Source organism: Otolemur garnettii, unplaced genomic scaffold (genome assembly GCF_000181295.1).
Source record: "Otolemur garnettii isolate 467f Iridium unplaced genomic scaffold, OtoGar3 scaffold00151, whole genome shotgun sequence".
Lineage (NCBI taxonomy): Eukaryota > Metazoa > Chordata > Mammalia > Primates > Galagidae > Otolemur > Otolemur garnettii.
Genome location: NW_003852546.1, coordinates 1,230,579 through 1,242,876, shown reverse-complemented (window position 1 = coordinate 1,242,876; position 12,298 = coordinate 1,230,579). Strand labels below are relative to the sequence as shown.

General features: G+C 47.3%; 1 protein-coding gene across 1 annotated transcript in view; it reads right to left on the bottom strand.

Moving 5' to 3' along the window:
• RANBP10 (RAN binding protein 10) overlaps nucleotides 1-12,298 on the bottom strand; it is a 71,863-nt gene that overhangs the window by 10,587 nt on the left and 48,978 nt on the right. Inside the window, exons 4-6 of the mRNA XM_003799384.3 lie at nucleotides 9,151-9,318; nucleotides 3,357-3,379; nucleotides 1,243-1,427 (exon numbers count right to left, since the gene is read on the bottom strand). Coding sequence (XP_003799432.1) covers nucleotides 1,243-1,427; nucleotides 3,357-3,379; nucleotides 9,151-9,318 — 376 coding nt within the window. The remainder of the gene's footprint in view (nucleotides 1-1,242; nucleotides 1,428-3,356; nucleotides 3,380-9,150; nucleotides 9,319-12,298) is intronic.

Here is a 12,298-nt window from a genome sequence, read left to right as displayed (position 1 = left end):
GGGCTGGGGATTCGAACCCGCCACCTTAGGTGTATGTGGCTGGCGCCTTAGCCGCTTGAGCCACAGGCGCCGAGCCGAAAAATTCTTTATGTTAAAAGGTTACCTACATGAACAAAAGAGAGAAAATAACTTGACTTCTCTTTAGGGGAAGCCAGCTAATGGGCTTGTGGGAAATTTGTCTCTGAGATAACAGTCACTATCAATATTCATAAAATGAAGTTATGTGAAGCCACAGAACACAAAATATATACAGGTCTTAGCAAATGTGACACGTGAATACATACAGGCACATGGATACACCCATGTAAACAAATGTGTGCTGGGCCTAGGCCCTGACAGCTGAGAGTATCACTCCTCCCCCAGGTAGCCTGGGCAGCTCCACTCCTCCCCTTGCCTATCCCAGCACGTCTGCTACAGGGACTAGCACTGTCCTAGCTCTCCAAGGAAGGAGACTGCTCTTGGGACTGGGAACAAGAGGTAGCAATGCTGTTTTTCCTGAGGAGGGTCTAACCACCTAGACTTAGCCTCAACCCACTCTTGGGGCCTACTTCATGATCAATCCCTCAAGAAAGGCAGGCTGCACAAAGAATTCAGTGTATACTCCAACCCCACCCAAGGATGCCAGCACCCTGGTTCCTTTACAGGGCTATCAGGGCTATGTTCACCTGCCCACCCTTGGGAGTCAAGCTATCACCTACCTCCTAGTAGAGTGGGTCACTGCCTCTTTCAGGCCTGCAGGTAGCAAATAGAAGAGAGACCTAACCCTGGCCTCCCTTGGGTGTCTTAGCAACATGCAACACTGGCTTCCAGGATAGTCTGGGAATTAATCGGCCAAGGAGTACGCTAGGCTGGTCCTATGGAACAGCTCTCTTCCCACCACCACTGCCATAAATAAATGGGACTTAGCTGGATGCTGAGGCCTGTGAGGTAGCCTCAGGCCAGACTCATGGCATGATAGATATCCCCTATGGTAAAGGAAAAAGTCCCCATAAGGTATTCTCTGCAAAGTACCCTGGGGAAGGAATATAGCCCTACTTCCAATCTGGTGGAGGGGCAAAGGTTTGAGTGGGAGCTGTCCCTCTGGTGACAGGGAAAAGGAAAACAGTAGGCTAAATCACCCAGGGAGTGCTTCCCAGAGGGTTGCCACACACTAGAGTCCATAGGAGCAATCTGTAGCTCTACAAGAGAGTGAGGCCCTTGGGATGTCATGGGGTTGCATAAGGGCAGGAGTAGGGGACTCACTTCTGCAGCACCGCTTGCCATTCACCAAGCCGGGCACTGATGGGGAAGCAGTGGACAGTACCCTGGACCTTGGCACGCCACTCCCGCATGTAGTCCTCAATGTCAAACAGGAAGGGCTGCTGCCCGAAGTTGGCATCCACAATCTCCCCAGGTGTCTGTAGGCCTACAGTGGGGTAGAGGTTGGCCTAAGGAGAACAAAGTGTCAGTCAGGCCCTGAGGGCAGTGAGGCAGCAGGGCAGCAGGGCCTTGCCTCACCTCCCTGGCTCCTGCCAGTTGTACTAGCACTGAGCGAGATGCAGCAAGGCTGGAAGAGGTAGGGCAAAGCTCCATTCTGCCCACCTCCCTACCAGAGACATCATGCCCCAAAGCTAGAGTGGAGAAAGCAAAAGAAAGACAAGCAAGGCTCAATATGGAGAGCCTCCTGTCCTGCATCAGAGGCCACTGTGTCCCCATGGCCCAAGATCCTCCTTTGGAACTCAGCCAGGACACACAGAGGCAGGCTGGGCTCCGTGACCCGGCAGATGTGCCCATGAAGGTCTGCTGCAAAGGTGGGTAACAGCTCCTCTCAGAAAGATCCAGGGCCAACAATCCCTTTGCCATAAAAAAAGAGGTATATGAGGGGCAGGTAGGGATGAGGTGACTCAAGAAAGGAGGGGGGGACAGCCTGGCAAAAGGGAGTAGTGACTTTGTGCTGACAAAGGGTAAGGAGAGGATACTGCCCTTCCTGTCAGAGGCTCCATAAAGGGAAGGTTTTCTGGACATTGAAGTGGGCCTCCCTGCTTTCCACCTACCCCTTGCCATAACCAGCTTTTGCCAAGTCACTCCCTCTGCATACTTCCTGTGGCTCCCCACTGCTACTGCCCAGAGCCTCAAAGCCTCCTCCCAGTGTCACTGTGATTGTCTTCCCAGGGCCCCCCAGCCCACTCTTTACCTCCCATTGTCAGGCCATGTGTCATTCCTGAGAATCATGTGCCTTTTTCCTGCACACTGGGTTCAGTCCATCATGAGCTCTGCACCTATAAAACCTCTCACTTCCTTCCTTTCCCTCCCATCCTCCACACCACAGGCAAAGCCCACCTCCTCTAACAAGCCAGACTGGAGGTCCTGACTATCATAGCCCATGGTGCCATTCCTGATGAAGCCACTTTCTGTTACCCAGCTGGTCTGCAGTGATATAATCACAGCTATAGCCTCAACTCCTGGCTCTAGCAATTCTTCCACATCAGCTTCTAGGTATACCATCATGCAGGGCCAATTTTTTTCATTTTTTAAGAGACAGGGTCTTGCTATATTGCTCAGATTGGTCTCAAACTCCTGGCTTCAAGCAATCTTCCTGCCTTAACTTCCCTTAGATCACCAGGGAATTTTCTGGGGCATCACAGGGATACTCAGGATCCCAAAGCAGGCACCAGAGTCAGTAAACCTTCCTTCCTTCCAGAACCCAGCCAGGGCACACAGAGGAAGGCCAGGCTTGTGACATCCTGGATTGAGGCCCTGCATGTGACAAGGCCCATGATGACTCACAATATAGAAGGACTGGGATATAGAAGGTAGGGGATGGCCAGAAGCAGGGTTGAGCCCTGAACTAAGCAAGCAGGAAACTTCATCCTTTTCTAAGATGACAAAATCTCACAAAGTTCTGTTCTCTAGCTTGGGGTGCCCTAAGGGGTAACAAACTATGTCACCTGAAGCACTGGCATTCCTCAAGGACCGCTCAAGGGACTGGGTTCCCTAACAGTTCAGGAACAATTCCCTGTACTCTGCATATCCCCCCAGTCCACTGGCTATAAGCTATAAGGAGCTGGCTCAGACCAGCTGGGCCTTGGAGTAACCCTCATTCCCCCACCTTACCCCCAGCCCCACAGCTGCCTTTGGAAATGTCACAAATTACTGTCACCTGCTAAGAGTCGTGTAGGCAGACCAGGCCTTGCTGCTGGAGAGAGAGGAAGGCCAGCAGAAACCCCCTACTGGGACCTTCAAGCTGACAGCACGGCACACATCCCTGCTTGGGGAAAGGGCCAGACTCCACACCCTGCACTTGCAGGTACCACCATGCCCCCACCCCACTCAACCCTCAACAGCCCAGGATGGGAGGACCCAAAAGTAGTACTTACCGGGAGATCTGTGAAGGCTATACCTGTTGGGGGAAAGAAACAGTCATGAGGCCATTAAACAGGGCTGGCCCCATGGTCTCCTCCATGTCCACAGGTCCATTGTGGAGACACTGCTAGGGGCCTGGAAGTTTTTTTGGCCCTGGCCTTCTCTTTGAAGAGTGGCCTGGCTGGAAGTAAAGTCAAATGCTCAGGTATACCTATAGTTCTTCCACCTTCTCAAGAAAAGTCTGCTAGGAACATTAAACCCAAATGATCTACGCCCTGAGGTCCTTCTGGCCTGATCATGGAAACCTATCACGTATGCCAGATCATTCTCCATCACTTCATCTGATCCCCATACCAACTCTGGGGAGGAGGCTTTATCATCCCGTTTAACAAATGAGAAAAGTAAGCTTAGAAGGTAAATGATTTTCGAACAGTCATAAAGCTAGCAGAAGTGGTGGAGCTAGCTTCATTCCTAGTCTGATGTCCCAGTGTCATCTTAACTTTTTATTTATTTTTTTATTTTCTTACAGTTTTTGACTGGGGTGGGGTATGAACCCACTACCTCTGGTATATGGGGCTGGCACCCTACTCCTCTGAGCCACAGGCGCTGCCCAAGTCCCAGTGTCATCTTTAAGCTGTCAGAGAAGTGGAGACAAAGAGGGTGGCAGCTACCCATCCCCAATCTGTGTTCAGAGTCCTCAGAGGTTCCGAGTTGGCAAAGCCCAGGTTAACAATACCTGTGTACCCTCCAAGCTCTCCTGCCGAAAGAAGGGGCTGTGTTTTCAGAGACCTTAGTCCTGAATTGGAAGTGAGGATGGTGAAGAGCAGTAGGACACCAAATATATGAGCGTGCCTGAGTAGGAAAGGGGCTTCAGAATACCCACCCATGCTCAAGAGCATCCACAATCTGCAGGTTGAGAAATGACTCAGGGCCAATACAGGCTCTCCCAAGGACTCACAGCCTTCTTATTTTTATTTTTGAGACAGAGCCTCAAGCTGTCCCCCTAGGTAGAGTGCATAGCTCACAGCAACCTCCAACTCCTGGGCTCAAGTGAGTCTCCTGTCTCCGCCTCCCAAGTTGCTGGGACCACAGGCGCCCCGCCACAACGCCTGGCTATTTTTTTTTCGGTTGCAGCCATCATTGTTGTTGGCGGGCCGGGCTGGATTTGAACCTGCCACCTTAGGTGTATGTGGCTGGCGCCTTAGCCACTTGAGCCACAGGTGCCGAGCCAGCCTTCTTGTTTTTAGATAAAATCTTTATATCTTTTACAAACTCCTGAGTGTTCAGAGATTTTCAAACTGCTGACATCTTAGAGGTCCCTAGGCTGCTCCTTTGACCCCCACTCAGAAAAGAAAGTGAAACTCAGCAAGATAGAATAGACGAGAGTCTGAAAATAGGGCTTCCAGTGAACTGGGGCCAGAATGATGCCCGTCAGAGTGTACCATGTGCTTTGCTTTCTCTGTTTAGGGCGCTAGACTGAATGCCCTAAAAGGAATCATCTAATCCTCAGGACAACTTTAGAAGATGCATACTGTCTCCAACAATAGTTTATAAGTGAAAAAGTGAAGGTGCAAAGGGACAGCTTGTAGTCTTTGCTGTGTTATTTTGTTCTTCAGTGAAGGAAGCTGATAAACCACATGGTCTGCTTGCCTGAGGTCACTTCTAAGCCCCATATGCAGAGTTAGCGTGACTGACAAGCTGGCAGAAAGGAATCTGAAAGCTCCTCTGCAACCAAGACAAGACCCCAATGTTCACCCTCCAGATCCTCCTAGGAGGTACCCTCATGGATCTCAGTGTGGCCAGGATGCTACTTACTCCCAGGCTCATGGAGGTGCAGAACCCTGGAAGAAGGGGGAGTTAGTTACCCAGGCTCTATTAGTTAACCTGCAGTGTGACCTTTGGCAAGTTACCCACCCTCTCTGAGCCTATCTGAAAAAAAGGGGATAATACTAATCCCTTGACCTCAAGGAATATAGGAGAAAATGAGACATTCTGTGAAAGCTGCCTCACAAACTGTGAGATCTAGGTACAAGTTGGCTGCAGTTGTGCTGCACAGTGAGGTGACTGCCACACTTCCGACCAAGGGATGACCTGCCCAAGCCTGGCCAGCTCTGCCTTAACGGTGGCATGCAAGAAAGACAAGGCTCTGAGGTGCTTCTAGGAGAATTAGGAAAGAGGCTTTTCCAACCCCTCTCACTGGGCAAGGGCAACACTGCTCTCCCAGCCCTGCAGGTCTCTATGAGCCTTTGTAAGGCCATTGTGATGACAAGATCTGACTTGCTTCACAGGAAAAAGGTCTAGGCAAAGATCCAGGATGCAAATGGGATAGCCAAACTTGCTGATAAGAAGCGCCTTGAGCCAAACACACACAGGTCAGGAGTCACTGAGGATGAAAATATAAAGCCCTGTGAGACCACAGAGCTGTGTGAAAACACCCCTGACAGTGCAGGGACAGCTGTGAGTAAGATGCAGCCATGTCTCCATCCACTCCTTACTTCCTCCTTCCACTGAGTTTTTTCTGGGGACCCAGGAATCAGGCCCTGTAATAGGACTAATGAACAGTCTTCTGAGTCCAGCTAGAGATGGCATGCAACTAATGACTGCACAGATAAATGACCAAAGTCACACAGGACATTGTGACAGAGGAAGAAGCATAGAGACCAGAACGAGAGAAGTCACTCTGCTGCTCTCAAGGGGACAGGGTTAGATTCTGAAGCACATTATTGATAAGGTGACTTGTGAAAAATTAGAGGGACATTAGAAGATTCATCAAAGAGTTTGTCACTCCAACTTCATTGTCTTTCCAATAAATTTCATAATCTAGAAAATAAGGGGGACAAGACCAAATACATTTTTCAGTAAAGTCTCAGTAATATCTTTATAAACAAGATAGAAAAACATAGGGTGGGTGCAGTGGCTCATGCTTGTAATTCTAGCGCTCCAGGAGACTGGTATGGGTGAATCCCCTCAGCTCAGGAGTTTGAGACCAGCCTGAGCAACAGCAAGACCCCATCTCTACTAAAAATAGAAAAACTAACTGGACAGCTACTCCAGAGGCTGAGGCAAGAGAATCGCTTGAGCCCAAGAGATGGACGTAGCTGTGAGCTATGATGTTAGGGCACTCTAACCCAGGGTGACAGAGAGATACTCTGTGTCAAAAAAAAAAAAATGCAAAAACATGAGTTTCAAGCTAATATAACTAAATGATTCTTTTGTTTCTTTGTTTGTTTTGAGACACAGTCTTACTGTGTTGCCCAGGCTAGAGTGCTGTGGCCTCAGCCTAGCTCACAACAACCTCAAACTCTTAGGCTCAGGTGATCCTCTTGCCTCAACCTCCTGAGTCGGTGGGACTACAGGCACTAACCACAACACCCCGCTAGTTTTCCTAGTTTTAGTAGAGACGAGGTCTTGCTCTTACTCAGGTTGGTCTCAAACTCCTGAGCTCAAGTGATCCAATAGCCTCCCAGAATGCTAGGATTATAGGCGTGAGCCACCTCACCTGGTCCAACTGATTCTTAAATGGCTGGGGTCTTCCTGGACAACCTCAACTACATACCAAAAACCTCAAATTTAGCCTTGTTCCTCTATGTTATTTATTTATTTATTTATTTGAGACAGAGACTCAAGCTATCACCCTGGGTAGAGTGCCATGGTGTCATAGCTCACAGCAACCTCCAACTCTTGGGCTCAAATGATCCTCTTGCCTCAGTTTTTCTATTTTTAGTGAAACAGAGTCTCATTTTTGCTCAAGTTGGTCTCAAACCTATGAGCTCAGGCAAACCAACTGCCTTCGCCTCCCAGAGTGGGATTATAGGGGTAAGCCACCTATTTATTTTTTTTAACTAATTAATTAATTAATTTTTTACAGACAGAGTCTTACTCTATCCCAGGTGGAGTGCCATGGCATCATAGCTCACAGCAAACTCAAACTTCTGGGTTCTAGGGATCCTCTTGCCTCAGCTTCCCAAGAAGCTGGGACTATGGGCACTTGCCACAACACTCAGCCAGTTTCTTACCGTTTTTAGTAGAGATGGGGTCTCTCTCACTCTTGCTCAGGCTTATCTCAAACTCTTGGGCTCAATCAATCCACCTGCCTCAGTCTCCCAGAGTGCTAAGATTACAGGCATGAGCCACTGAGCTTGGCCTTTTTTTTTTTTTTGAAGACAGCACACCTTGCTTTGTAGCCATGGCTAGAGTGCAACAGTGTCATCATAGCTCATAGCAACCTTAAACTCCTGGGCTCCTAGAGATCCTTCAGCCTCATCCTGAGGAATAGCTGGGGCGATAGCTATATGCCACCATACCCAGCTAATTTTCTTCTTCTTCTTCCTTTTTATTTTCCTTTGGAGACAAAATCTCACTCTGTCACTCCAGTAGAGTACAGTCGGGTAGTGCTCATAGCAACCTAGAACTCCTAGGCTCAAGCGATCCTCCTGCCTTAGCTTCCCAAGTAACTGGGACTATAAGCATGTGCCATCACACCCAGCTAATTTTTTCTATTGTTTGGTAGAGATGGGGTCTCATTCTTATTCAAGCTGGTCTCCAACTCCTGACCTCAAGCAATCCTTCTCTCACCTCGACCTCCCAGAGTGCTAGAATTACAGGTGTAAGCTACTGCACTCAGCCTTCATTTGTGCTCAAGTTGGTCTCAAACTTAAATTTTTTTTTTTTTTTTTTTGGTAGAAACAGGGACTTGCTATTTGCTCAGGCTGCTCTCTAATTCCTCGCTTCATAGTCAGGTGTTGTGGTGGGCACCTATAGTCCCAGCTATTCAGGAGGCTGAGGCAAGAGAATCGCCTAAGCCCAGGACTTGGATGTTGCTGTGAGCTGCGTGACGCCACAGCACTCTACTGAGGGCGATAAACTGAGACTCTGTCTTTACCAAAAAAAAAAAAAAAAATTTCTCGCTTCAAGCGACCTTCATGCCTCAGACTTCCAAATTGCTAGGATTATGGATGTAAGCCACTGTGCCCAGCTTCTTTCAGTATTTTTAATCAGTAACTTCATGAAAACACACCTTTGTCAGGCATGTTTCTTACTTCCTGCACCCATCACACTGCCTTACATCAGGCCACCTGCCTCTTCCCCCTGGTCTTTACTCCAGGTCCTCCTTAGTATCACCAAAGAGGCTTTTTCATATGTTATTATGGCTAAGTTGCTGCTTGTTAATCACAAAGCCCAGAGGACCTCTGATGCATCTGACTCCAGCCTGTTTCCCTCCTGCACTAGTACAGCACTCACTGCTGTTCCAAGCAGCATCCTGATCAGACTTGGGGCTAGCCAAAGTATTGGCCAGCTAATGGGCATGCAAACCATCATCACTTGGGCCCCTCAAACTTCTCATCCACTACCAAACCCTGCTCCCACAACTGCCAAAGGGGCAGGAAAACTAGTGGGGTGTTGTGTTAAGTGCCTATAGTCCCAGCTACTCAGGAGGCTGAGGCAAGAGGATCACCTGAGCCCAAGAGTTTGAGGTTGTTGTGAGCTAGGCTGAGGCCACAGCACTCTAGCCTGGGCAACACAGTAAGACTGTGTCTCAAAACAAACAAATGCAGGACCAGGATACTGCTGCACTCTCAGCACCCACTCTGGGTTTTGTAAACACTGCTGAATGGATGGACTGACAAAGGGCAAGCCCCTGCTACCCTCCATTCACATAAAGGGCTTCAAAGCCTGGAAATGGCTGCAGTTCCCCAGAGCTCAGCGGAGGCTCTGTGACACTGCTTTGACTTTAAGACCTGTTTCGAGCCTCTCACCAACCAAAGTGGCTCCATAGGGCAGATCTTCCAAGGTCCCCCATGCACCCACCAAGGCTGTGGCCATTCTTGGTGTAGAAACAGGTGCCATTGATGAGGTTAACACAGCAGCCGATTACATCTCCTGTGGTGAATGTGGGACCATAGGGCTGGCCAGTCCCTGAAGAGCAGAAGGAATGCCCATCATCGCCATGGTAGCCATAGGAATGTTTGTCCCAACCTGCGAGGGAGGAGAGAATAGCAATAGCTGAGTAAGTCTTTGAGAGGGGTGCAGGAAGCCCACCTACATCTTAGCCCCTCTGCCCAGCATAAGCCCACTTTAGTCCAGCACTCTTGGCCTTGCACAAAGGCAGTAATAGACAGGGCCTAACTATACACCCAGCAGGTCACCAGCACCAGAGGAGCTGGGGCACCCGACAGAAGAATGATCCCAACTATGGTTAACAGGAACCCAAATCAGTGACATGGAAAGGACACACCAGAAGGCAGCAGAACAAAGAGGTGGTCAGGAGAAGTCTTGTGAAGGAGAGGGGGCAAGAACTGACATTGGAAGTATATCATAGTGGCTTGCTTAAAATGTTTTTTAAATTGAGGAATAATTTACATAAATAAGATTCTCTTGGCTTGGCACCTGTAGCTCAGTGATTAGGGCGCTGGCCACATACACTGGGCTGGTGCATTGGAACCTGGCCCAGGCCTGCTAAACAATGATAACTACAACCAAAAAATAGCTGGGCCTTATGGCCAGTGCCTCAGCTACTTGGGAGGCTGAGGCAAGAGAATCACTTAAGCCCAAGAGTCTGAGGTTGTTGTGAGCTGTGACACCACAGCACTCTACCAAGGGGAAAATAGTGACAATCTGTCTCCAAAAAAATGTACATGATTGTACATTTGTACTGCTATCACAATCAAAACAGAACATTACTCAAGTATAAAATTAAGTATTTTTTATTAGGATTCTAAAAGGAAGAAAGTAAAATGTACAAGTTTAATAAGTTTAATAAAAAGGGCCTTCCCTTTTGAAATTAAAAAAAAAAAAAACCATAACATTACTCTAAGAAACTTCCCTACTGGCTCTCTGCACTCAGTCTGTTCCACCCACCTCCAGCCCCTGCCAACACCAATCCGATTCGTTCCTATAGTTTTGCCTTTTCCAAAATTTCATAGAAACCGAATCATACAACATGAGGTGTCTTATTTGGTTTCTCGCACTTAGCATAATGCATTTGAAGAGTCATCCATGTGTTAGAAGTCAGTATTTCCTTCCTTTTTATTGCAGTCCACTTTATGAATACACCACAGTTTGTCTATCCTTTGACCAGTTGACATTTAAGTCATTTCAAATTTTTAGCTATTATAAATAAAGCCAACAAATATTTGCATAGAGATCTTTGCTCATATATGTTTTCATTTCTCTTGGGTAAATACTTTTAAGAGTATTGCTGGGTCATAAGATAAGTATATGTTTGACTTGATAAGAAACTGCCAAACTGCTCTCCAAAGTGGCTGTGCTGTTTTGTATTCCTACCAGCAATGTCAGAGTTCCATATCCTCACTAGTAATTGGTAGTCTTGGTTGTTCACATATTTTTTTCTTGCAGCTTTTTTACTGAGTACATAGTGATTTTATTAATATCATTATAGTTTTAATTTGCATTTCCTCAATAACCAAAGACATTGAGCATTTTTCATGTATTTATTTGCTATCTGTTTATTAGAAAATTATTTGATTGTCTACTCAAATATTTAACCCATTTTTATTGGGTTATCATATTGAGCTGTAAAGTTTCTTGACACATTTTGGAATAAATCCCTTTATGTTTTGTCAGTACTTTCCTCTCATCTGTGGCTTGTCTTCCTTTTTTTTTACTGAGACAGAGTCTCAGTTTGTCACCCTCAATAGAGTATGGCATCATAGCTCACAGCAACCTCAAACTACTCTTGGGCTCAAGCGATTCTCTAGCCTCGGCCTCCCTAGTAGCTGAGAGTACAGACACCTAACACAATGCCTGCTATTTTGTTTGTTTATTTAACAGGCCCGAGCCAGGTTCAAACCCACCAAGACCAGAGCATGTGGCCAGCGCCCTAACCCATTGTTGGTGGTGCCCAGCCATTGTCTTCATTTCTTTTTTTTTAATTTTTTTTTTTTTAGAGACAGAGTCTCACTTTATCACCCTCAGTAGAGTGCTGCGGTGTCACAGCTCACATCAACCTCCAACTCCTAGGCTTAGGCAATTCTCTTGCCTCAGCCTCCTGGGAGATTCTCTTGCCTCAGCCTCCCAAGTAGCTGGGACTATAGGTACCCGCCACAATGCCCAGCTATTTTTTTGTTGCATTTTGGCTGGGGGCAGGTTCAAACCTGCCACCCTCAGTATATGGGGCTGGCTCCCTACTCACTGAGCCACAGGCACTGCCCAATTCTTTAAAATTTTAACTTCTGGCTGAGCGTCTATAGCTCAAGTGGCTAAGGCACCAGCCACATACACCAGAGCTAGTGGGTTCGAATCCAGCCCGGGCCTGCCAAATAACAATGACAACTACAACAAAAAAATAGCCGGGCATTGTGGTGGGTACCTATAGTCCCACCTACTCGGGAGGTGGAGGCTAGAGAATCACTTAAGCCCAAGTGTTTGAGGTTTTTGTGAGCTGTGACGCCCCAGCACTCTACCCAGGGCGACAGCTTGAGGCCCTGTCTCCCAAAAAATAAATAAATAAATAAATAAATAAAGATAAAATGTTAACTTCCAATTGTTTCTCGCTATTATATCAAAATAAAATTCATTTTGGAGGTAGAGAATGGGGTCCCTTCCTCTTTTTTTGAGACAAAGTCTCCCTATGTCGCCCTTGGTAGAGTGCTGGGGTGTCACAGCTCACAAAAACTTCAAACACTTGGGCTTAAGTGATTCTCTTGCCTCAGCCTCCCAAGTAGCTGGGACTACAGGCGCCTGCCACAACACGCAGCTATTTTTGGTTGCAATTGCCACTGTTGTTTAGCTGGCCCAGGCCAGGCTCAAACCTGCCAGCCTCTGTATATGCGGCTGGCACACTACTCAGTGAGTTAGGGGCAGCGGGCCAAGGTTTCTTTGTTTCTTTTTTAGGTGATAAAGATGTTCTAAAATTAAATTACAATAAAAAAATAAAATTAGATTACAATGACAGTTACACAATTCCTTAAATATGCTAAAAACCACTGAATTGTAC